Source organism: Martes martes (genome assembly GCF_963455335.1).
Source record: "Martes martes genome assembly, chromosome: 11".
In the NCBI taxonomy this organism is placed as follows: Eukaryota; Metazoa; Chordata; class Mammalia; order Carnivora; family Mustelidae; genus Martes; species Martes martes.
The window spans coordinates 29460194-29487551 of NC_137899.1; the positions used below are offsets into that span (position 1 = coordinate 29460194).

Consider the following 27358-nt stretch of genomic DNA (forward strand, 5'->3'; position numbering starts at 1 on the left):
TTTTTGAACTGCAATAACCGTGTCCTCTAACGGGGTATCAAAAAATGGAATTATTCTGCAATTAATTTCCCTGAGATTGAGACCAGCTTCCAATTGTTGAGGAGATGTTCTTCCGCATGTAGTCTTGACCAGCCTTAATGTTCACTTTCATCTGGTGAGGGACCAAAGCCATTTCTTATGTAAATGAAAACTTGTAGGCTACCTAAGAAAGTGCTTTCCAGCACTGATCCTGCAGTGCCTTAGAAAACACTCAGCGTTGCTCAGATGTTACTTCTGAGACAGAATGAAACGGCCCCAGTCACCTTCCACCCTGAGCTACTCCAGAGCCGGCGGATTCATTTATTTGGGTGTCCACATAAGGATGCTTTTGCAAAAAGGTTTTGCTACAAGGAAATAAAGAAATAAGCTAGAAATCGTGTTCATGGGAAAATACTAAAAAAGAAAAGAAAATGGCCTAAGAGTTAAGAAAGATTATTAGAATACATTTCCACTATAGAATTAAATATTACTGCTCAAGGGAAAGGAAAATGAAAGATGAAAAAAACAACCCCAAGCCGAAAAGAAACAAAGCAAACACTGGTCTGTGAGCAAGAAGTTAAAAAAAATGAGAGAGAAAAAAATATCTAGGGATCAGCAAATCAGCAAATTTAGCATTTTCTTGGCTGCTGGTGAAACCAAGAAAGATTGGGTCTGGGTTTATTGAAACGGGGAAGAGGCAGCAAGGCTGTAAGGTATGCAACGTGGAAGGTTCCAGGTCTGGGCTGCTGGATCCTCCTGGGCGAGGTACCCGCATTCTGCGCTTCTGCCCATTCCACACGCATACTCCACTTCTGCTGATTAAAGCTTCCTTTCCATTTGTGTTCTCTTCTTTATAAAATTTCCTGGATGCCACTGCTGTATGAAATCTTAATATAGATTCCCTTCAATTAGTCTCTCCTTTATTCCACAATATTTGCTAGTGTCAATCACCCTAGTGTCGTGGCTAACACCCCTCAGCTTGTGTTCAAGGTTCTTTTTCATTGAGTTTCAACTTAATCTGTACAGGGACATTTCATGGCTGCAAATCTGATCCCTGCCTTTTGTTACTCTCCGGCAACGGGAACTTTCCTTGAAGCATTTCTTCTTCCAGGAACACATTCCCCCTTTCTTGGGGCTTATCCTCAAAGTAGTTCAAGTCTGTTGTCCTTTGTGAAATTGTTCAAGAAAACTTCCTCTAGACTGTGTTGGAGACACAGCTCTAAGACTTATTGTTCTTTCCCCCTTATCTGAAAGTTGCTACCTCCAAATTGATATTATTTTACATTGTGTTACTTATTTCTACATGATTTTTCTTATCTATCCTGAATTATGTTTTGGTATCACCTAAAGCATAGTTTTTAAAACATTTCTGACTATGACCCATGGTGAGAAATTTTTATGATACAATACACACACAGAAACACACATTGATAGATGTAAGTAAAAAAGAGTGATTTCTACTATTTTTCTTCTATTTTCCTGATCAAAACCCCCAAGTGGATTTTATGAATTACAAACTGGTTATGATCCCTGGTATGAAAAACACTAATCTAGAAGAAATATTCAGTGATTATATAACAATTGTTGGTAAGAGGAAGAAAAGAGGATAGCATTGGACTCATGAAACTCAAAGAGGAACCTTCACATTTCCAGAAGAATCTGTCCTGTTTGAAACACATTCAACAAGTATAAACTGAGACATAAAACATACTGATACTGTTAAGGCATCAGATACATATCAAATTATACAATTCCATACCTATAATTACATTATAATTATAAACTATATATTTGTACTAAAATGCTATCCTATAAAATAGCATTTTTCCCTCATAGGTCTGTACTCAGGTGTGTATGTGTGCTATATCATACATCTAAAAGAGGAAAGGTCCTAACAGTGTTTACAATTTCAGCAGACCAGGGTAGGCGGAAAAAATAACCAATGAAGATGGCACAATGATGATTTTTAAAAAACTTCCTTACCTGAATTTCCCCCGTAATCGGATGAGAGACAACCTTTGTTGCATCAGTGGGCTGCAATGTTAAAAACATGTATTGTATTAATGGATACACCTTTCACAAAATTTACCCTTTCAACTTCCTTCTGGAATTAATTTCTATTTGGTCAGAGCATCCTGCCTGCAAAATGCATTTCACCCATTTGGCTGCTTAGATTATGGGGTCTACTTCTCCTTCTCAATATGTACTTAATATTATAGATACAGAAACCTCTTTTTTCACTTTGCTCAGTCTGTTTTGAAGTTATAATTTTATACCTGTGGGACTGCATTTTCAATTACTTAATGAAATGAGTACTTTGGTTTAAAGAAATCAATTTAAGTATTTACAGGATTTAAAGATCTATAGAGAAATGAAAAAGACACTGTTTTTAGGGGCCCTGGGTGGCTCAGTCGTTAAGCATCTGCCTTCAGCTCAGGTCATGATCCCGGGCTCCTGGGATCGAGCCCTGCATGAGGCTCCCAGTTCAGCAGGGAGTCTGCTTCTCCTTCCCCACTACTCCCCCTGCTTGTGTTGCCTCTCTCTGTCCAATAAATATATAAAATCTTAAACAAACAAACAAAAAAGGACCTTGTTTTTAGATGACAAGTGCCTGGGAGCACAGAGGGTAGAGAAGTCCATCCTTGTGCTCCTTCAGTGGGTGCTCAACCCCTGCCCGCTCCCTTCTAGACTGAAGCTCCCAGACAATGGCTTCTCCGTATTTCACATTCCTTAATTAAAGTTCTATCCTATTCTATATAAGTTCTCACTTCCTTAGTAAGTTCCTTATGTCAGTAAAGCTTTAAGAACAGTTAGGAATGTGATCTGGTAAGCTGATTCCTAATGCTGAAGAAAATGACTGATGGCTGACTGTTGACTTGTTACATTTCAATGCAGTATTTGTACAAATGGAGAGCTGATGACCCCGACTCAGAGACAAACAGCTTCAGGTGGTAAAATAAAAATTTTGAAGAATAAAATTCATGCTGAATTAGTTTAAGCAAAATAATCATTTAAAATAGTCATATACATAGCTTATATAATTTAAACATGTACTTAAATAATTTTGATTCATATTTTACTTACATCGAGTGAGAAGAAATCACTTGAGTATTAACAGATTAATAATTACTTATGAATAATTGTTTAGAATGTTTACTAGATGGTATTCTAAGTATCCAAATGTATAATTATGCTAACTATATTCAAATATTTTAGTTTTAATGCATTCCATTTCAATGTTTTGTAATTTAATACCTAGTCTTATACCTTAATGAAAACACAAAGAAGTTAAAGCCACAATTCTATAAATTATCTGAAGAACATATGATGTATGTGGACATATTACCTGACTGAGGGATATGTCAGTTTCAGACCATCACTCAATATTTCCATGATTTCTCAACATAAATTCTTTAACATTGTAGGTTTGGAGAACAAATGAAAAAATGCATTGCCTTTTATGAATACTGCATGTTGATGGGTCAAGAAATATCACTGAATTTATCTATTCATTCATTCATTCATTCAGAAAAAATATTTCAAGAAACTATGCCAGCTAAATGTTGGAGATAAATGCCCTAAGAAATGAATAGGTAACAGTCTCTTTATCCAAGTGTTACCATCTAGCGAGTATATATTTCAATTAAAAATGTACATTTAATATTATATACATATATATCACAAAAGTGATTAGATTTGATTATTGTTATTATTACTGGTAAGAGTTAAGTAATCTCTATATCATCACTGAAGAGTAGAATATGAGACCATAGTAATTTTAAATATTCCAGCAGTTATATTAAAAATGTTAGAATTAGCCAGTGAAATTAATTTTTAATAATGTATTTTATTTAACTCAATTTACTCAAAGTATTATAATTACACCATGAAACCTATATCAAAATTGTAATGAGATGATTTATATTCTTTTTTTCATAGTAAGTCTTGATAATTTGGCATTAATTCACATTTATAGTATATCTCAGTTCAGACTAGCCATATTTCAAGGGCTGGATTGTTACATGTGACTATCATTATGGACAATACAGTTCTACAAATTTTTATTCCAGCAAAACTACAGTAAAACCACACAGGCCACATTCTTGACATGGAAAAGAATTACTGCATAAAACATGTCAGTATCATTTCCTTGATGTTCGTCCTATTATACTTGTTTTCATCTTCTATTCACTGCCAAAACAGTTAACCTATCACAAAAAATCAAATTTTGCATGTCCGTAATAGTATAGAGACTCACAAGTGCCAATGATGATTTAATTCACAACATTTATTTATTTTGTTCCCATACTGCGTAAGCCCCTCTACCATGTGATTAAATAGCACAGAGAACGTAAGAAAGGGGTTTTGGTTCTTAAGGAGCTTGTGGCCTAACTAGGAAGACTAGTAGCTACAATCAAGGTCCAAATTGTTGGGGAGCCTGGGTGGCTCAGTCCATTCAGCGCCTGCCTTCAGCTCGGGTCATGATCCTGGGGTCCTGGGATCCAGCATTGGGCTCCCTATTCCCTCTTCCCTCTTTCCTCTGCTTGTGCTCTCTCTCTCACTGTCTTTCTCTCCCTCAAATAAATAAATAAAATATATGAAAAAAAAAAAGATACAAATTGTCTTAAGAGATGCATAAAGCCTGGGGCACTTCAGAGGGAGGAGAAAAGGAAAAAGGCTACCTTCTGATTTTAAGGCAGGACTGGACTGTGGAGAGATTTCGTGTACAAAGGCTTCCTGTTATTCTCACTTCATTTTTGTTCACGGCTTATCACTGACTCTTCATTTCCTGCACACTGCAGTGTAAAAGCCAGGCAGGGCACATAATATCCTCCAATTTACAACCATCTAGGCTTCTCCTTTATTTCTTATCCCTGTATTTTTTTGTACACCGACATTCTCAGCAGGCAATTTATGTTTCTGAGATTTTTTTTACATGTTGCACTCTCTGCTGGGAATGTTGCTCCCTTTATCCCCATTATTGAATCAGTTCATTAGCTAAACACCAGCTTTCTTCACCTCACTCTTCATGCCCTCACTGTATTTCTTAATGACATCCAACATTATATACCTTTGTTGTCTGTTTCTGAATAAAAGGGATTTGGGGGGACACCTAGAGACACCTGTTGTGTTTTTATACTTTGCAAAACAAACTTTGTTTTCTGAAGTCCAGCAGTCGGTTTACCCAAGCATAGCCTGTCCCTCCCATATATCTTACCATGTAAAGAGAAATCTTCATTTATGCTTAAACAAGAGAATACTTTTTCCACTATATTTATTGACCATAATGAGAATTTCCCTATTAAGTATCAAATTTATGAAGAAAAAGCTACAAACTGTCTACATTTCATCTGCTTTTATAAGGTTAAAAAACTAATTCTATGTTTTCTTTTAATAGCTCAGTAGCTTGGAAATAATAGTGTCATAAACATTTATTTCAAATGAAGACTTGCAACAAGAGAAAATTTATTAGTATAGAATTAGGGATAAAATTCAAAATGGCAATTTTATATTACTGGTTTTCCTTATTTCTTTTTTTAAGATTTTACTTATTTATTTGAAACAAAGAGAGAGAGAGAGAGAAAGAGAGAGAGAGACAGCAACAGAAGGAATATAAGCAGGGGGAGCGGGAGAGGGAGAAGAAGGCTTCCTGCTGAGCCGGGAGTCCAATGTGGGCTGGATCCTAGAACCCTGGGATCCTGACCTGAGCCACCCAGGTGCCCCTCTTTTTCTTTTTTTAAAAAGCTTTATCCATTTATTTGAGAGAGAGAGAGAGAGAAAGCACGCATGTGTGTGCATGGGGCGGGGGGAGAGGCAGCAAAAGAGTCTCAGGCAGACTCCCATGGAGCGCAGAGACCAAGGCAGGGCTTGATCTCATGACCCTGAGTCCAGCACCTGAGCTGAAATCAAGAGCTGGACATTAAGTGACTAAGCCACCCAGGCTCCCCAATTAGTATGGCATTAGGTATAAAATTCAAAGCGGCAATTTTATATTACAGGTTTTCCTCATTTCTTATTGTCCTACATTCTTTATCTCTGTGTCCTTTATACTTTTTATTTAAATTACCAAATCCAGCGTAATATGTATCCTGTGTTTCCAAAAAGATGCAAAGCTAATGTTCCATATACAAAGAAGCTCAGATCTATGCAACAACTACAACGAAAAAGCAGGAATTATGAAGCATTAGACACACTGTGCATATGCCTCATAATAATAACTGTTAACACATTTTAAGAGATGTAGAAATACATCATTGTCATAACACTTTGGTCAGTTGTATATTAAGAAATGGAAATTTTCTTGTTTCACTCCAATGAGAAACCACAGGAAAAACACCTTAGAAATGATATTGGATTTCCTCTGTCCTCATCTGAATAAGGAGCGAGAAAATAAGTAACTCAGAGGTCACTTCTCACCTTGCTGCTGCTGTGTTTCTTTTTGCTCACGGAGGGGGACCCCGGTTGCCCGGGGCTGGGAACGGAACTGGATCCCGCTGATGTAGGGCCTGAATGAACATGAGATCCTTTCTCCACGACGGACGACAGAACCAGCGGTGACTGTTGCAGGGAGACCTTCTGGAGCTCTGCTGCCAACTGCTTAGGATCAACCCCTGGGGATTTCGCTTTATCTACGACAACAAAACGGAGTGGCTACATATCTCTCAGTTTCATCGGTACTCAATACCACGGAGCTTACCCGAGTTCTAGATGACAAGGTAATTGACGTGCACAGATGGATGAAAAGTTCTACAGGTCTGGGTCTGTTCTCTAATGCAGACACCCAGACTCTGAGAATGCTGGCTGTACCAGAGGAAATGGTCAGAAAATACTGGTCAAATGAAGAAAGAAGTGATGTTTTTTCATGGAATCATGGATCTATGTTTAGAAGACTCTAGTTGTCAACTCAGAAAGAGTTAAATCTCATCAGGTCCTTATGAAATTACATGTTGATTTTGTTTTTCTTTATAATGAAAAGGCAATCGAAAGGTTCAAGAATGAGTGTTCCATAGTCCACTTATGCTAAAAAGAATCAAGTATTATCTAAAAATTCTGTAAGATCCCAAATGAATGGCTCCATGGACTGCTCTGGCAGGATGAGTTTATTTTTAAAGAATTAAAAATGTAAACTCACACAGCAAGAATTCTGTATGAATTTCTTTCATGGGTCAAACACGCAAGTACGTGTTCCTCTAGAATGCTAAAAAATGTAGCTGCAGTGCTTTTGATTCTGCTTATGATTACATAGTTAAATAGACATTGGTCTATAACTACATTTTGCCCATACACTATCTATGCTTGTGTTTATATTTTCATCTACGGCTTCACCTGCTCCTACAACTATCATTACACTTAGATCTTCCCCTTTACCCCCGGTTGAAAGCAGATGACTTTCACCTACCGGCTTTTGGTGGCTCATGAAGTTCCAGGTGCTGGGGATTTTCAGAGTCTGAAAGCATATTGAGGTCCCTAAAAATTTAAAACAAAGAAATTAAGAAAGAAATTGAGGAAACCGGAGACAAAAGGCCCTTTTTTTCCAACTACCCTGATTTTTTTTTCAGTAGGTAAATGAGAAGTGGTCAATGATATAAAGCAATTTCCAAGCATGCTCGCCCTTCTAACCAAATATATATTTGCAATGCTGTTAAAAGTCAGCTGATAAAAATGATTATTTAAGGTGAAATCTTTATGGATTAAGTGTAAGTTCTTTTTGAAATACTATACACAGACATGAAATCTAAATGGGTTCAGGCTTTCATTCAAATGAAGCATGTTTCAATAAAAGCATGAAAGGGGAGAACTACTGACATAATCTGACACAAAATTAGCTGAATTCTTTCTATGCTTTAGACTTTGATTCTGAACACAAGAAATCTATAGCACTTGTATTCACTTTATTTTCTAATTACTATAAATCTTGCTGACTGGCAAAGGTTCCACCTTAACAATTTTAAATTAAAAGAGCCATGAATAGCCAAAAAATGGAAACAAAAAGATGGGGAAAAACTCACAGTCTTACACATATTTCTGCTTCCCCACTTTGCTGACTAATGATACTCTGCACTTCTTCATACGTTTTAGAAGTTAAAGGAATTCCATTCCACTCCAATACTTGCATCCCTAAAAAGACAAATGCAATTATAAAATAAAACATGTGTTGTATTTCTAGTCGGGGTCCGTAGGGCATAGAAGACATTTAAAAACCAACTCAGCACACCATTTCAGAGAACACAGTTCAAAATTCTCTGGAACATTAATACCACAACCGTACGTAGTTTGCTTTCATCACTCACCTGAACTCATCAAACGTGTTTATTACAACATGCAAAATGTTGCTTTTGAAAACCTAGTAAATATTACCAAACACATGCATTTTGTTTACACTGCTTTAATAAAGAAAACAATATTGAACATATATTACTTGGGCCAATTTTGTGTCAGAAAAAAAATACCATTACAAGCATCAGTATAATTTTCCTATGGGGAACAAGCATCTAGAAGAGTATAAACTTCCATATTCCATCATGGAATGGGAAAGGGGGAAGAAAGTCATTAATAGTTTGTTGTGAAGGTCCCCTTGAGAAACTGTTAATTGCTTCAACTTTGTTCTGATAAGACAGATTTCCATGTGGTATTTTCCCCTTTCTCTTCACTGCATGCAAGGCATCCCTGAGTAGAATTAGTAGGCATGTTACAGAGAGGACAGCTTCATGGCGGGGGGAGAAGGGGCGGCGGTGACTGGGGTGTGGCCTGTGTGATAGGACAAGGCCCTGTGCTCAGAAAGGCCCATGCTTGGTTTAATGGTTCACTGCAACCATTTTGAAATGTTGTTTGAAATAATGTTTCAACAAAGAACACTAGGTCTTTTTTTTTCTTTTTTTTTGTGTGTGTGCTGGATAGCATCAATTATGTTGCATTAATTAGAGGGCATTTCATGTTTCCTCTCTGTCTAGAAAGATAATTTTCACTAAAAAAGTAGTAACAATTTTTCAACATTTTAAATTTTGTTTCTTTGCTCCATTTCATATGAGCTGTCAAAATAATCTAGGAGTACATATTTGGCATGAATCATCTGGTCCTAATATGTATCTATGTGAAATGGATAGAAATTAGATGAAACTATTCAAGTTATAGTGCCCAAATATTTGTGAATGCTACCAGCTTTACCTAAGAAAATAAATGTATGCCCTAACTGAGCTATAATTGAAACAAAAAGAAATACTTGAACAACTGGGTTTTTAATGAGCTTCACAGATGCCTATGTGAAATTCCCTACTGCTCACCATTGGCTTCAGTGGAAAACTCTAAACATGGCATAATTGAAACTTTTAAAGTTTTAATGATTTTGATATACACTGGAAAGCGTATTACTGGTTGCAAACAAGTATGGTAAATTCTTTTACTACAGTGAAATGGCAAAAGAAATCCATAAAAATGTCCACAATAACACAAACAAAAATGGCTTTTCTAGAACTTACTCCAACAAAACTTTATCTTCAGATGGGCCTTAGGTTTAATTCAACAATCCCAGGCTGTTGTACATATAAAATGAGAAAATTACATAAGAGACAACGATGATATCACTAAAGAAAAATACAGCAGTACAAAAGGAAAAGCACACTGAAAAACACACTTAAAAAAATTCAGCATAAAGAGTATATTTATATACAGATGATTTTGAATTGAAACAAATTATAGTGTTATAATTGCATTGTCACTTTTCGGCAAGAGCATATTCTATGAAAAGAAACAGCTGCATAATCTTCATGCTTCTTATCTTGGATTAACTTGCTTATTTTTCACCTCTCAAAATAAAGGGGCAAATTTACAAAACATAATTATTTAATGAAATTTAAAAATGCTTCTAGTGTTACAAAGGGAAAACTATTTAACATCCTTAATTAAATTGCTGAAAAAAAAACCCACAACAAATAACTAGAATCTTGTGTAGAAATACACCTGAGGTCATAAACTACACCACCTGTTCTGTTCCATGATACACAGACCAAGCTTCTTTTCTCTTCATTCGGTTTTCCACCAGAGTTTGTGCAGGACTGTGGTTTAAAAGATTTTGCCAGTACTTGGTTCCAATGGTGAGTATCAGATACTACAGGGAATGTGGAGACTTGCGACTAGTCCTTTAATAACATCTTTCCTATCCACCGCCTCTCCAAATCCCTAACAAATCCTACAAGAACCATACTAAAGTAACCAAGTGAATATAACCCATCACTCCTTATTAATTCATAAGAAGGTTCTAACAATTGTGAGAATTAAGTATGATATGATCTCAAATATAACATTCTTGAAAAATGTTAATTGCAAAATCCTATAAACTATTTTAAAATTGCAAAATCCTATAAACTATTTTAATTGCAAAATCCTATAAACTATTTTAAAATTGCAAAATCCTATAAACTATTTTAATTGCACATAAACATTTGTTGAATGATCATGCTATACTGAGGTTCACTAAAGTAATATTTTATCATTTAATTGATTAAATGGAAGCAGAGTCAATCTGAAGATAACTGTACTCTGACTTTGTTTTAGAAATAATTTCTGGAATACAGTGTACACATGCATGGCTATATCTATTATTCAGCATTTACATTTTCTTTATATTTAAATTCTATCAACATGTATGTTAATGAATTGTTCAACTTTGATAGCGGACAGATGATGTTTCAATTATATCCCTATAAAGTGCCTATACTAGTGGCTTTTAATAGGAAAACTAAGACCATCTGAATTTTTATTCACTGTGCAACAACTGATGACAGGATTTGTTGCTTACAATCTTATACTTAACATGTTATCAAATACCAAAAAAGACAATAGTCAGGTAATGTTTGAATTAAAAAAATATCACTCAACATAAAACATTCTCAACTATGGGTTTTTATAACTTCTAGGATTCCTTAACTTTATATCTCCTAAAACTGGTAAATGCTATTCTTTATAATGCACAATTTCATGTGTGTAATTTCTTTGTCTATATTTAATACTTACCCTTACATCACAAACATCTTATGGATTAAAATTAATGAGCTAACAGTTGAAATCATAGGTATATCCAAACATATATAAAATCTCATGACTTTTTTTTATTGCACAACTATTTCTTCTGGACCTAGTAAGTGGCAGGCACTACACAATTAGTCACTTATGTGGTGATCACCACCTTGTGTCTAATATTGTATGCTGTCAAAAAAATTAATAAAAAATGATACTATACTAGAAAAAAGCAGAAACATCCTGGCAGTTAGTAAAACTAAGATGATCCAGAGAGAAAAAATTTTAAAAGTGTTAAAAGTATATATAAAAAGACCCAGACTCAATAATGATTAGAAAGTACAAGTTAAAGCAATAATGACATACTCCTTAGCTCTCATCGTATTGCAAAAAGTTTAAAAACCAGAAAATACCATGTGTTGACTGGGATGTAGGATCAGGGGACCCTGACTTCAAGGGAGATTAAACTTACTGGATGATGCTCAGATTTACCCCACTCTGTGATGTGAGAATACTCTGACTATGTCACAGGAAAATAAAACCACCGCTTGTGTACAATTTATAAACATGCAATTATTTTAATGGGAATGCAGATAAGTGCACCCCTCTGGAGGGCAATGCAGCAGAACATCATGAAATTAAACCCATGTATACCGTATGACTCAGAAATCTTGCTGAGTGTGTATTTGTGGGCGGAGGCAGTATCAGGAGAAGTGGGACAATGAGAGTATAGTAAGTGCTCCAGATGGAAATACCTGGCGAGGGTGCAGGAAAAGACCATACCAGGTGTTAACCAAAAGGTGGGTTCACCTTAAAACTATTTTCCAAGTGAGAAACAGGATCTGTCTACAGGACAAGGATATTTCATGTCCATTAAAATGTTATTTGTAACCAGGTATATTATATATTTTCCAAAAAAGTAACAGAAATTACATAAATTATAAATAGTTGCTCATGAACAGAGGAAGGAAGTGGGAAAAGAAAATGAGTTGAAAGAAAATGAATGAGTTAATAAACGAACAAAAAAACAAACACAAAAACCAAACACACACACACACACACACACACACACACACGGGAAACTACATGAACCAGTGAGGCTGGCATGCTATGGAATGAGAATCTAATGCCTTTGGGGTAATAGAGCAGAACAAAACAAAACCCAAACTTAATTTAAAAAATAAATGTATATCATAAATTAACCATACTTTATGTTGCACTTTTCTCCATTGATATTATTAACCATGACTATAGATTAATTTTCTAAATCTGGACATTTGCTCTCAAAAGTCATTTATAAATCAGCAGCAGCAGCAAAAACTCAGAATCTGAAATGGTCATTTGCCTTGGGTTTCTAAATTGTGAACAAACCTTGTGAGTGAGTTTCAGGGGTCCAATATTTTGTCCACATCAGTTATACTAATTACTCATTCATTTTCAAGTGACAGAATGTTAATATAAGAGAAATACATAGATAGATATATTTTATTCTATTATACAGTTTTTTTTAGTATTTTAGAACTTTAACCAATTTATACATTAACATAAAGGAAAGAAAGAAAAAAAATGGCAGAAGAATGGAGCATCAGGGAGGGAAAAAAGAGTGGAGGAAGGGGGAAAGTAAGGGGAAAAAATAGTATTTGAATAGTGTCCTGTCTATTTACAGGACAAAGGAGACTCCCTCAGTCATGACAAGACATTAAAAACTCAGATGTATTTTCCCAAGAAAACTCATCTAGAAGCATAAAATCTTAAGGTTGGAAAGTATCTTCTTGAAGAGCTAATCTCATAATAATGTTGCCATTTTTGTTACTGTCATTATGATCGACTCTTACTTTTACTCTTGGAATACATAGTTCGATCAAAACTTAAAACAGAGCCTTGGTACATAACATATATAAACCTGGAGTGACTTTCACTGAAGCAGTCTCTCTCTGCCTGCTTTTTCCCTCCTCACTCTCCACCCTCCAGAGGTATCCGTCCTTAGGGACTTGCAGGAGCCCCGTTTCCTTGGTTCACCTGAATGAGTTGGATTTAAAATGACCTCACAGGGCACTTGAAGTAATAAGCACTGGGTGTTACATACAATTTATGAATCACAGAACTCTACTCCAGAAGCTAATAGTATACTATATGTTAATTAATTGAATTTAAATAAAATAAAATTAAAAAATAAAAATAAAATGATTTCACAACTTGAAGAGGCCATCCGAACAACTTCCATCAACAAGGACAATGTCTCCAGAGATACACTGAAAGGAAGATAATCTGAATTTCCTTTTATTGAGAATGTAGTCTGAATTGCTTCAAAAGGGTTACAATAAAATGTTACATTCTAGTTTTTTAACCGATAGTCTAATAATACTTTCAAATGCAATGATGTGAATGTGTCTGATATTTAACATTAAAAAATTAAAATCTGCCCTTCTTTTAATAAGGAATGTGTATGCTATTTTCAGAAAGACAAATACTTTTTCAGAAATGTGTTTTAAGAACCAAGGTACTGCTGACTGCTGATACTTTCTCTTCTCCATTAATCATATGGTGTTCACATTTAGCTTGGGTATTTACTAGACGTTGTGACCTTCAGCAAACTGGCTAATTTGCCATCCTTGGCTTCCTCAAGAGGGAGGATATTGCTAGATCACTTTTTCAGTTTATTTCTACTCTACGAGGGGGAGAAGACTATGACTATGGCACAATGAAAAAACAACTGGTTGTTTATAATTTACGAAAATGCAATTTTTGAGTGGGAGCTTTATATGAAGATGTGAAAAAATAGTTTGGATTCTGAAATTTACACATTGTTTTTCATTATTTTTCCTTATCCACAAATTTACCTTACATATATACTAAGATGTTCAAGCATAGGAATCATGTCATCTAATTTTCCTCTTCTGCATTCGCCACCTTCCCTCTCACTGCTCTCTGTGGTCATTGTTCAGGCTCTCCGGGCTGGTGTTGATGCCCCAGGGCCCCCAGGGAATACCCTATCTAGTTTATCTTCTCTAGCCATTGCCACATTTGTGTCTGGACTGGTTAACTCAGGGGCTGGAATACTCAATTTGCAGTCTGAATCAAAATTTGGTTTAAACTTAGAAGCCAGGCATGCCTGGGTGGCCCAGTTGGTTAAGTGACGAACTCTTGGTTTCAGCTCAGGTCATGTTCTCAGGGTCATGAGACTGAGCCCTGCATCAGGCTCCACACTCAGCGTGGAGTCTGCTTGAGATTCTCTCCCTCTCTTTCTGCCTACCTCCATTACCTCTTTCTAAAGTAATAAAAAAAAATATCTAGTGCTAGTACCATTCAAACTAAAACCTGTTTTTAACCTAAAATACTAAAATTTTAACTCTATTAAGTTATGCATTTTTAAAAATGTGATATATCACAATATCCTGTCTTCATAGTATATTGATAATAGAATTAAACTCCTTAGAAAATTTAATGTAAATTTTATAAATACACAGTCTTCCAAATTTCAGTAGTATTAAACATATATATTTGTGATATGAGATTTGGGGTAACTTTCTACTTCTTTGCTTAAAACTATTGCATATTTTTATACTGAGTAAACAAGCCCAATATAAATGAGACAGATTGTTAAGGAAAAGTATATGTTATGATAATACCACTGATAAGAGTTCTTTGAGTAATGTTATACAGCTTATATAGATATATAACGTGGGGCCTGAACTCAGGACCCTGAGATCAAGACCTGACCTGACATCAAGAGTCAAACACTCAACTGAATGAGCCACCCAGGCACCCAATTTTTCGATAGCTCATAATTAAAGAAGTTGAATTCTATATTTAAAACTGTCATTAATTTGGGATGGGGTCTTGAGCGATTCACTTCCCATGTTTCTTCTTTCATTCACACTTTTTATAAAAATAAGCAAAATAAGCAAAGTGTGGCATTCATAAATAAATTATATATAAATGTAAATAATTGCAAAATAAAAATTCTCACAACATTGCAAATAGGAAAAAAAATCCAAGACAGTAGTTGAATAGTCTGGGCAGGCCCACTATTTTTTTCTAGGTTGAATACACTGAAATATTTAGAGTCAATGACTTCTATACTCACAGATCTAAAATAGGTTTAGTTCTAATCACAAAAAAACACAAAATCACAAAGAACATAGATTAGCACATGTTTTGCAGTGTTAATGGTCAACAATAAAAAAGTCAATGAAAAAGAATCATATAAATAAAATGTGTTGTAAAAGCAGGTCACAACTATTTTATAGACTCACATTACAAAGCAAGCAAGATCCTTGCAGATGCCCTAGTTTTCATTTCTTATAGAATACATTAAAAACGTGAAACATGAGGTAACAAGACTTCCAATATCACACAGTTAGTTAATGGTAGTGCAGAAGTATGAACTTCATCTATCTCTCAGGCCAATGCTAGTATAAGCAAATAAAAAATCTCATTCAGTTTATGCCAACTAAACCTATCTCATAGCGCACCTAAATAGAAATGGTGCTGAAATATGTAAAACCTAGCACAAAGAACACATACATTTTTTATAATTCCATCTTAATTATAATAAAGAGGTAATTTTAAAAATATATTTCTTAGCTATATGACTATTTTTTCTTATGATTTTATTTATTTATTTGTCAGAGAGAGAGAGAGCGCCCGTGCATGCATACAAGCAGGGGGAGCAGCAGGGAGATGGAGAAGCAGGCTCCCGGGCTTAGCAAGGACCCTGATGGGGGACTTGATCCCAGAACCTGCTATCATGATCTGAACTGAAGGCAGATGCTTAAACAACTGAACCACCCAGGTAACTTTCCATACGACAATTTTATTTGAAGACTTGGACATGCAAAAAATGAAAAGACAGTTGAACAAACAGATAGTTTTTGTGGGATGCACCATTTATGGTGGATAAACAATGTCAATTAGGAATGAAAAAAAGGCTAATTGACTTTCTCATTTCTTATCTCCATTCCACTTTCAGAAAATAAGCAAATAGCACACTTGCACATGCACACTGATGGGAAATTATGCTGAACGCTGTTATAAGGGAAAATAATGTAAGAAGGATTACCCAATGTCACTAATTATCAGGGAAATTCAAATAAAAATCACACCTGTTAGAATGGCCATTATACAGTTTAAAAAAAAAAGACAGTAAGTGTTGGTAAAGAGGAAGAAAAATCAGAATCTTGTACTTGGTTGGAATACAAAATGGTGCAGCCATTATGAAAAACAGTATGATGTTTTCTAAACATTAAAAACACATTTACCACATGATCTAGCAATCCCATTTCTGGGCATTTATCCAAAATAATTGAAATCAGGATCTCAAAGAGATAGTAGCATGACCATGCTCATTATAGTTATATACACAATAGTCAAAACATTGAAATAACCTAAAAATCCATTGATAGATAAATGATAAATGAAACATGCTTTATACATACAGTAGAATACTGTTCAGCCTTTAAAAAGGAAAGAATATCCTATATGAAAATCCTATTGCAAATTCATGCTTTTTAAATAGAGTCAAGGTAAAAAGGGGTATATAATTAACTGTGATTTGTGGTTCATCTTGAAGAAAATTATCATGATAGGATTGTGTTTCTAATGTTTCTAATCACTATAAACTCTATAATAATCTAATACTATATATAGATTATAAACTCTATAATAATCTAATCACTATAAACTCTAAAATAATCTAATACTACAGTCTAATATTTCCTAGAAAGATTGGTATAGATGCTAACGTCACTCTATGGCCACAGTTTGTGGTTTTTAGAATTAGATATATTATTTGAAACAGATTAAAATAGGATGTAGCTGAATAAGACAAGAAAAAGGATATGGGTAGATTAGTAAAATGTTAATAATTCCAGGAAAATCATATAATGTATGGAGCTATCCAATGATAGGTATGTGATATTAACATCTCATCTGAAGTAGACTGAAGTTCATAAATTTATTAACTTTTAATTTCCCAATTCATTTTGTTAGAACAAAGTGAATGTTTTCAAGTAACTTTGTAATTCAATGGTATTACCAGATCAATACCATTAAATAGAGTGCAACTCACTAATCCTAAAGGCACTCATGAATATATAGATACATAGCTAATTGAATGGACATAGGAAGCGAGGCTACAGGATGCAACTGTCCGTGAGAAATGCTTGCCTTAACTGTGGCCTCCTCCACTTTAAGTATCTCTACTGAACCACTAAGGATTTTAACTTTAATTATGTTCTTAACCTTTTTAATATTCATATGTTCTGTACTGTTCTTTTTTTAATGTTATTTAAATGTATCCCACTACTCAGACAACAGATTTCAACCCAACACATTGTTACTTTATTCTAGGAAAAGGAGTTTTCTAATAAATACAGGAGTTATTTGGATCAGTGGCAATATCATCACCATCATCATCCTCTCCACTGAGAATTAACGTACATACAGACAATATAAGTTCCAGGTCAAACATTAGTTGACAGATAGAATGCACAAAACTTTGATTACTGAATTGTAACTTTAAATCATGTGTAAAATCAGATAAAAAGAAAATTATATTTCAGAAAAGGAAAATTCTAAAAAGAAATATCCCAAACAAAATTTAAAAGCAAAAGGTAAATACAAATATACTTAGTCTATATAACAAAACAGAATTTTTCTTTTGACAAAGAAGTAGGGAGTTTTTATCCTGACCTAAGTACTCATCACTAGAAATATCACAACACATTACAATATTACAACAATATTTTGCTTATTTTTGAGCCAAAGATACTATATCATTATTATGAATGGTATAATTGAAAGTAAAATGGTGAACTTTAAAGGTATAAATTTTTTCACTGTTTGAGGCACTAAAGGATATAAATAAAATAAGGAAGACATTTCAAACAATAAAAAAATCAATGACCATTTTATCATCCTGAGAGAATCTTAAAGAAATAAAGTGAATTATTACTTCATCAGAATTGTCAATATTTTATTTCTCATATATCAAAGAAGAATTAGCAAATAATTTACATTGGCCTGAGAGATGTTCAATAAATAACAAATACCATGTGATGGCAGAATTTCATTCCAAAAGTTCTAAATCACTTTTAATATGTAAAATGATATTTCTATCTATATAATAATATGAAACATATTACAATAACTGATTTTTCCATTAAAAAACAGGAATTGCCTAAGAAGACAACATTTTAAAAGAAGATTTTATTTATCTGGGAGAGACAGTGGGCGCTAGCATGAGCATTTACGGGGGAGGGCAGGTGGAGGGGGAGGATAGTGGAGGCGGAGGAGGGAGGGAGAAGGAGCGGAGAGGAGGAGAGAGAATCCTGAGCTCATTCCCAAATGAGCTCAGAGCACAGAGCCCAGCAGGGCTGGATCCTGCCAGGATCATGACCCAGCCGAAAAGAAAAGTCCGAGGCTTAACGGACTGAGCCACCCAGGCGCTGCAGAAGACAACAGTTTAACATCAATATCTACCCACTGATGTAAAACAAAACTCCGCTATTTTCCCTCTGGCTCTCAAAAATTCATGAAGAGAAATTATTTCTCTTAATTCATAAGCATACATGATTATAACTATAAAAACTAACAGCAATATATACTATTTGAATTATAAAGGATGTTCATACATATACCAGCTAATTATAAGAAGTTCTTTTGGTTAAAAGAAGCAAAATCAGACCCATCAGACCCATTTCACTTATGTTAATAGCAACAATATGGGACTTTATTTTTTCACAAAATCATTTTCCCTACTTTTTCTCATTTTATCTTCATAGCATTCCAGTAAAATCAGTAAGATAAGTGTAACTTACCCTACTTTTACAGATGTGAAACCTCAGCTTTAGAAATTATATTTAGTGGCAGTTCCAAAAGCCAGCCCTCCCGATTCCTCATCTAAGTTCAGGAAAACTGGCACTCTAAGGGCTTTTTTTCTGTTTAAAATACACAGAACCGAATTCTAAAGTCTTGACTATTTTTATAGCGAATATTTCAGAATTAAGTGCAAAAACAAAATAAGTGAATGCATTTAATTATGATAAAACTTATCACATCGAGCAGACAGATATTTAATGTGTGTCAGAGAGGGAACTAGATTCTGGATCACTAAGGTCAATCAGTTTATGACTCCCGAAATGCTTTCTCCCAGGGAGGAGGAGGAGCATCATGGAAGGTAAACAAAACTCTGGCTCCAGGATTTGAGAACTCTGGAGGGCTGGTGGGTAGGAAGCTGAGAAATGGGAATGAGGATGGACCACCTCCTCTGCTTTAAGTATAAAATGAAAATTCAAGCCCTAGCATTAAGAAGGGAGAGTGATTACATGGGCTGAAGAGAGAAATGAGACCAGAAGGGTTGGTGTATGTCCGCCACAGGCCTAGTAGGTCACCATGAACTCGGACTCAACTCATTTGATAACATCAGACATAAGAGGCAAGGTTTACAATAATCAAATTATCATTTTAATAACATTGTGCGGTTTGGAGAGGGCCTACACCTTTCTTCCCCTGTGGTCCTCCCACTTTCGGCAGTTTCGGGTCAGTCTCTTGCATGTTTCACTCTGTAGGACTGTTATAGCATATAGGGATTTATGATTTCAAAATATGAGGGAGGGGCTTTTGGCTTACTAATTCTGAATACTATGTCTAGGAACAAACGAGTGAACACACTGAGGTCATTTTCACTCAGCCAAAATTTAACACACATTGTACTGGCTGTGTGTGTACACAAATATATACACAATGTATTATAACACTTTATCATTATGTCCCTATTCCCACCTTGGTCTGAATAGCCACATCACACACCTGGGTTATTTCTTTAGTTTCCTAACTGCTGTCTTGCTACCCTTCACTCCTTCAAACTATCCTAGTTTCATCACTCAGACTGTTCCTATTTAAGTTTTTTTAAAAAGATTTATTTCTTTGGAGAGAAAGAGAGCGTGTGTGCACAAGCAGAGGGAGGGGCAGGGGAAGAGGGAAAGAAAGAATCTCCACAGACTCCTTGCTGAGCCTTGAGCCCAATGAGGGGCTCCATCTCACAACCTTGAGATCATGACCCGAGCTGAAACCAAGAGTCAGATGCTCAACCTCTGCTCAGGCAAACCCCCAGCTCCCCCACTCCCCCTTAAAAAAAAAAAAAAATTATTTATTTACTTGAAGAGAGAAAGAGGGGAGTATTCCTATGTGTCGGCCCAGGGGCGTCTCATCCCACACGAGCAGAAGCGAAAGTCCTGACAATGGCCCACAAAATTCCATCTCTGTGACTACTTGGACGAGAACCTCCACTGCCCTCTCTCACAAGCTCACTAGCTCCCACCGCGCTGGGCTCCTTGCTGTCTCTGTTTTCCTCCCGCACACCACACATGATCTTGCTCTGGGCCTCTGCCCTTTTCATTTGTTTGCTGGAATACTAATACCTCTGGCTCTGTCTTTCCTCTCTTTGGGCGCTTTACTCCATTTCGGCCTTCTGGGTGAGGCCCTCCATGAACATCCCTCTAAGGTTGCAACCCCACCCCCCTATATGCGTATCTCTGCTCCTTGATGTATTCCTCCCCTTAGCACACACCACCATTAAATATAGGCTACTTATAGTTTTGCTATTTTCTGTCTTGCCTGCTAAAAGGTACAGTCCATGCTTTCTTAATTTATGTCCCCATGGGGTCAAGAGAGATCACTCTATACAGCATGTACTAAAAAAATTATAGAAGTAAACAGATCACTCATAGACCTCAGCAGACTCAAGCACCATAAAGGACAATGAGGAGGATCTAGGAAAGACTAAAGAGTAAAAGAAAACAAAAGGAGCTTAAGAAAGAAATCTTATTTTCTTCCAACGCTCAGTGTAATTTACTATACATATGAAAAGCCTTTAATCTGAAATCGTTGAGTGCTGGCATGAAAACCTAAAAATCTGCATTTCCACAGAACATTCTTTCTGTTTCAACACTCATCGCTCTACCTGGAGCACAGCAGAATGTCGTAACTATAAAAATTAACAATGAAATAAATGAAAGCTGGGAAAGATCTGTTTCAGTTCCTGGACAGTTCCTTGCCCTGAGAAGTTTACAATCTGCTATTAGAAATTACCGGAAGGTTACCTGGGGTTCTTTGGGATGGGAGAGGCCATATCTGTCATCTCCACTAGTTATCATACTGATTTCTAATGCACGCGGAATACACCAGTGTGTTCTGAATTTCTATAGTCCTCTTACCACAACCAAAAAAACAAAGTGCTCATAAAAAGTCACTAAAAAATGATTTTTTTTTTCCTTAAAGGTAACTTTCTTCTAGCTCTTCAGAATTATTTTATATTTTTATTCATTTAGACCCTCATCAAACCTTACCTCCACAGTGAGTACTTTCTTTTTAACCACGGCCTTTCTAGACTGTAGGCACCTTCAAAGCAGGGTAGCATCATATCGTTCTAGGATAGACCTGTGCAGAGTAGTTACTGAACACATGTTGTAACCCATATACACTCTTCATTACTTCTGGTATTCCTAATAATAGCACCATCACTCCTTTACAACAACCTTCTCGCCAAACTCCCTGTTGTGTTTCCTTTTGCTTTGTTTTACCTCCATCTAACCTCAGTATATTACCATGGCACCCCAATACATTCTTATAATTCTACAGTACACACTTCAGGGTCCTTCCCATTAAGAAACATCTCATGCAGGGATGAATTCAAGTTTTGCAGGGCCTGAGGCTTACGCAGTTTTAAGGAAAAAATATAAGGTTATGAATACAAAATGGGATACAAGTGAATATTTGTTAAAAGGACAAAAGAAGCCATAACAAATGACAAATGGTGAAAAAGCAACAGATGCCACAAACACAACCAGTTCCTCCAAACTTTCCAGAGCTGTGTCGGGGGCTTGCTGCATGAAGGAGCCCTGAGACTTGACTTTCATCAGTGTCATAATTTCTCCATTCTGGTCTCATTTATCTCTTCAGCCCATGTAATCACTCTCACCTTCTTAATGCCAGCGCTTGAGTTTTCGTTTCATCCAACACACTCAGCTCATCAGGGCTCACATGCTACCATTTCACCTTCTCGTTCGAAACCTTTGACCATGCACCATTTCTATTCTCAAGGCTCACTCTCTTCCTGACATCACTTCAACAGGTAAAGGGTCTCCTAAGCATGCATGAGAGAAGTGTCTAGAGGAGGATTCTGTACATTTAATGCCCAAGACCCAGTGGGCTTCTGTGATTCGTCAAAAGTCCCATACAAAAGGAGTTGATGAGAAAAATGAGTCCAGACACTGAGGGTCAGACATCAGACATCTACACCACAGCTCTGCTCACTAACAAAATGTGTTTTCAGTGACTAACAGACCGTGAAAGTTACATGAACAGATACTCATGGCACCTAATCCCAAGATTTTAATCAGACACGAGGTTTACTGATTAACAGACTGGTGATAAGAAGAAAAACTTAGAAGCCTTTTCAAAGATTAGCCAAAACTTTGGTTTTACAGTTAAAATGAGAAATGGCTTAATCACTTTAGGCATTCCGTGTTTGTTTGTTCTTAACTTATTCAGGCCTAATAACGGAAATAATATTTCACTATAGCAGACGGCTCTAACGGTTCAGTGTTCCCCCATGGGAAGCCTGAACTTTGTAAGATTTATTGTCATCCATGCAAATAACTTTATCTGTCCTTAAAAAAGTAACTTCTATAGCTAGTCTAGTGCCTCAGAGTTAACAAAGCACATAAAATATATCAGTTCCTTTCATTCCATTAACCCTGTGAGATAGGTCTTAAAACCTCTCAGTTGTACAGATGAGATAAAAGGAGACTGAGGGAACATCAGTAACTTGACTAAAGTCTTGAAGATGGCTTTATCTCCATGTTTCTGACCCAAGTTCAGTGCTTTGTTAATGAGAAATATTCTGTGTCCCTGCGGTTCAGAGATCAGAACTGACGATGGTCAGTTATCTAAGCATGCGCAGGTATAAGGGACAAAGAATTCAATCTTAATGTAGCAAATATTCGTACCATCAAAGATCTCCAAAGTGAAAGTAAACATGCTCTTTTTGCCACTTACGTAAAACACGATGCCAAACACTGTATTTAATATTTCCATTACATTATTTCTAAATCTGACTGTTATTATCTCAGTTTCCTTACTGAGAACACCAAGGTACTAAAAGTTGAACAACATATCCAGGCAGTTAAGTACAACAGCTGAATTTAAATTCTGACCTGTCTGACTTAAAACACATTCTCTGAATATGTGGGACACGTAAAAACATTAGCTGATGATGATCTATTATGAATATTAAAGACAGTTCAGCATTCTTGCTTCTAAAACAACCACTCCAATTTTCTCTCTCTCTCTCTCTCTCTCTCTCACACACACACACACACATACTGAAATGTAGCCTGATACGGCATACTGACTAGACAAATCCAGAAATTTAAGAATCAGTATCACTTGAACATACATAAACATTTCAAGGTATGCTACCCTTGTTAATAAAGGCAAGCAAATTACGGTAGGGATTATTACACTTACCAAAAAATGTACAAAATTGGGTAATTCTTTAGTTTTCTTGATATTTCTATCAGAAATATTATGAATCAAACATACATTTCCTCTGCTTAATTTCAAAGTAAATGGATAAAAAATGATAAATATCTTTCTTTGTCCTGGCAACACAGCTAGTCACCAATATCCTGACAAAGTAAGGAAGCTGTCACTGCCTCCTAAAAATAATACATCATAACCTACCAGTCCAGGTGCCTCAAGTTTTTTTTTTCTTCTTTCCATAAGATAGATTCCTAAATATTTATTAGGAAATCTTTGTATTAACATGAAATGTGATATTTGTCATGTGTACCTGACACACCAGCTTTTAGGAATTTTGAGAAATCTCATACTAATGACCAATCCGTACCTGGTAATCCCCCAGGACCAAGAACAAGGAAGCTCACTCATCTGTGTGGTGTGTTTCTTGATCTCCAACCTTGATCACTGCCATGCCATCTGTAACATATGCCAAAAAAGCATAAGCAGAAATAGAGACTTTCTTGCCTAGGAACATCCTTCCTTAAGTTACACAGGAGTGTGTCTTCTAACAGTACTATTGGAGTTAACTCTCCTACCAGAGACTTCTTCATAACAAGGATTTCCGGAGGCCAACTTCTCACATCAAAACCGCCACTCCAAAAATAGCTAGCCTCAGCCTCACACCAACCACTGATTGTCAACCATAGAGCCAAGAGCCTTTTCTTGCCAGAAACCCTGTCAAATCATCTCTACAAAGAGCCAGCTAGTTGGATCAATATCACCCACACTGAAACAATAGGAACTAAGAATTTAACAATATCCATGAATTAGAATTTATGTCACAGGCATATTTCCTCACAGAATGATGTATGGATGAACAAAGAGGAAATCATTCTTCACAGGTATGATGACATGGGAGAATCTACTTTTCCCTATATCCCTGGCTAAATCAAAAGCAAGCAGTGGACATCAATGGTTTTAAACTTTTGCTCTCCTATTCTATGTACCTACTGGTTCATTAAAAGGGTCTTGAAGCTACATTTACATCTTAACACTATATTCTTATCTTGGCTCTAAACGGCTTTCTAAAAATCTCCCAAACCAATTTGATTTAATCATTAATTTTATATATATATATATATATATATATACAAGTTATCTTCAAAATCAAATGATTGTTTTTGGTTCACTGACTATAAGATGTTTAGTTCTTATGGATTCACTGTTGTTTCATGGAAATTGTTGAAATTCTAAAAGGATCATGTCAGTAATGTATTTCACAATTAGGATACACAACACTAAAAAAATAATTTGGAGAATGAGTTCAAGAACTTCAGTGGTTAAATGAAACTTAGAATGAATGATATGCACATGAAAGATTACATTTGGCCCATTATATTTCCTTAACAAAATTTTATTTTATTTACATTTTCTATTCTGCCTTTTCTAGGGATATACTATTGTTATAAGTTGATATAAAATGATACAAAATTGTTTGTAAGTTTAACAATTGCTATGTGTTTTTTTTTTTTTACTGTCCTAACTTATTTTATTGTAGTGATTCAAAATACAATGATTAAATCTCTAGGTAGGACAAGGGTCCAGAATTGTGAATGCATTTAAGACTCAAGTAGACATGACTCAGTATAAAAAGATCTATTTTTTCTCAAGTTAATCTATTCCTTCAATACAATCACTATCAAATTTCCCACAGAGATTTTCCTGAAAATTGATAAGAAGATTCTGAAATGTGTATGAAAGCTCATAGGTCAAGAATTGTCCCAAGACGGTTCTGAAGAATAGCAATATGGTACCTACCATACGTCAGGACTTAATGTAAAGGTATCATAATTAAAATGTGACAATGATGTTGGGATAGACAACAGACAAGTAGATTAGAACAAAGAGTCATAAAAGACCCACACGTGTATAAAAAAATTCAAAATGTGACAGATGGAGCATTGTAGATCAGTGGGAGTAATGACACACTATTCAATAAATGGTACACACACAACTGATTATCTTTATTGAGGGGGAAAAACCTAGAGTTTCTACTCGGGTCACAGATAGAGTAAAACAACTTAATTCTCTATCTATCAGGACATTATGTGAAAAGTGAGAAAAATTTTATGATTTTTAGAAGAAAATATAGAGCAATATTTTTAAGACTTTTGGGTAAGGACAATTTCCTGAACAATACAGAATATTTATAAAACTTAACAGAAACAAAAATGCTAAACTTGACCTATTAAAATTTCAATTTGTAAAAAAACAAACAAAAAGACAAATAAAAAATACCAGCTATGTACTGGGAGAAGACATCTATAGCCCACTTATTTGACAAAGGATTACCAGAATATATAAAGATTCCCTCAAATTCAATTTGAAACACATAAACTAATCAAATTAAAGAATAAGCAAAAGAACAGGCAAAATGCAGATAAAAAAACCCAAGAGTTAACAAGATTAATAAAATATTATCCTATTCAACATTACCAAAGGGAAGGTAAACAAAAACAACAGACACCATCGCATATTACATTTGAAAAAGAAAATTTAGAGAAAGAGGACCACAGATGTAGAGAAAGAAGAAGACTCATTTACTACTCACAAATGTAAAAACAGTTTAACACTTTGGACTGCAACTCGGAAAAAACAACTACTGTTGAAAAAACCATACAACATTCTCCTATATTATTTAACAACATAGTCATTATAACCAGAAATTAAACGTAGAAGAAATTCCTCCACATGTGCATTAGGAGACTACTTCAAAAAATCAATTCTAGCATTGCTTGAAATAGTTAAAAAAACCTCATAAATAACTTAAATAACCAGAGAATGTTTAAATTAAACTACAGTAGAGATGTACAATAATAGAATTCTGCCCCATAGTGAAAATAAATGAACTAGAGCCACATGTATCACTATGGATAAATTGTATAAACTTCATATGACTAAGAGAAGTTGCAAAAATGCATTAAGATATCATTTACATAAAATTTTAGAAACAAGCAAGATATGAAACATTTATGAATACGTACATAAAACTGAAGAAAAGCAAGTGAAAGAGTAACCTCAAATTAGGTCTAGTAATCTGGGACGGGAGAAGTCTGGGACAAGAGAGGTGACTACAGGAGGCTTTAATTGACTTATATATATCCCTTTCCCCTAAAAATGTGAAACAAATATGGCAAGATGTTGATATAATAAATATGGCGGGTACATGGCTATCTCTGTATTATTCTCCACACCTTTTTTTTACAATCAGACATTTGTAATCAAAATTACAAGTCAGCACCCATAAGCGCTAAGTTGCATACATCAAACCATGAAATGCTGAGAAGCTCCCCCCGCCCCGCTCCCATCAGGGAAGGTGGGACAGAAAGGGTGGGATGTTGAGCTGGGCATCTCGAAAGACAAGAGCTGAAAAGTGTGAATAAGCTGTGCGAGTCTCAGAAGGTAATTTTCCTGACTGGAGAAGGGGCTCAGACTAAGAAAAAAACATGTCCTCCTTAATGAATCAGTGAACATCTCACCCTGACTTCTTGTGGTTACTGTGTAATTGGAGACATTCAACCACTCAATCGTTCTGGTAAAATTCACAAGACTGAGAACAAAACACACTCATCATTTAAGTGCAAGTAAATCAGAAACATGTGTCAGGTGGCAAACATCTCCACATAGCGTTTGCTATTTTGAGTTGAGACTTTAACTTCTAATTTAAAACTCCTCTGTTTTGTGCCCATCACCCTCTGACAAAGCTTTTGGGCAAGAAAATAACTGCCAGGGGAAAATACTC

The 27358-nt window shown here is 35.5% G+C and overlaps 1 protein-coding gene across 1 annotated transcript in view; it reads right to left on the bottom strand.

Moving 5' to 3' along the window:
* PCLO (piccolo presynaptic cytomatrix protein) overlaps positions 1 to 27358 on the bottom strand; it is a 397938-nt gene that overhangs the window by 74704 nt on the left and 295876 nt on the right. Inside the window, exons 11-14 of the mRNA XM_080818063.1 lie at positions 8028 to 8136; positions 7418 to 7485; positions 6436 to 6647; positions 2002 to 2052 (exon numbers count right to left, since the gene is read on the bottom strand). Of these exons, the coding sequence (XP_080674189.1) occupies positions 2002 to 2052; positions 6436 to 6647; positions 7418 to 7485; positions 8028 to 8136 (440 nt within the window). The remainder of the gene's footprint in view (positions 1 to 2001; positions 2053 to 6435; positions 6648 to 7417; positions 7486 to 8027; positions 8137 to 27358) is intronic.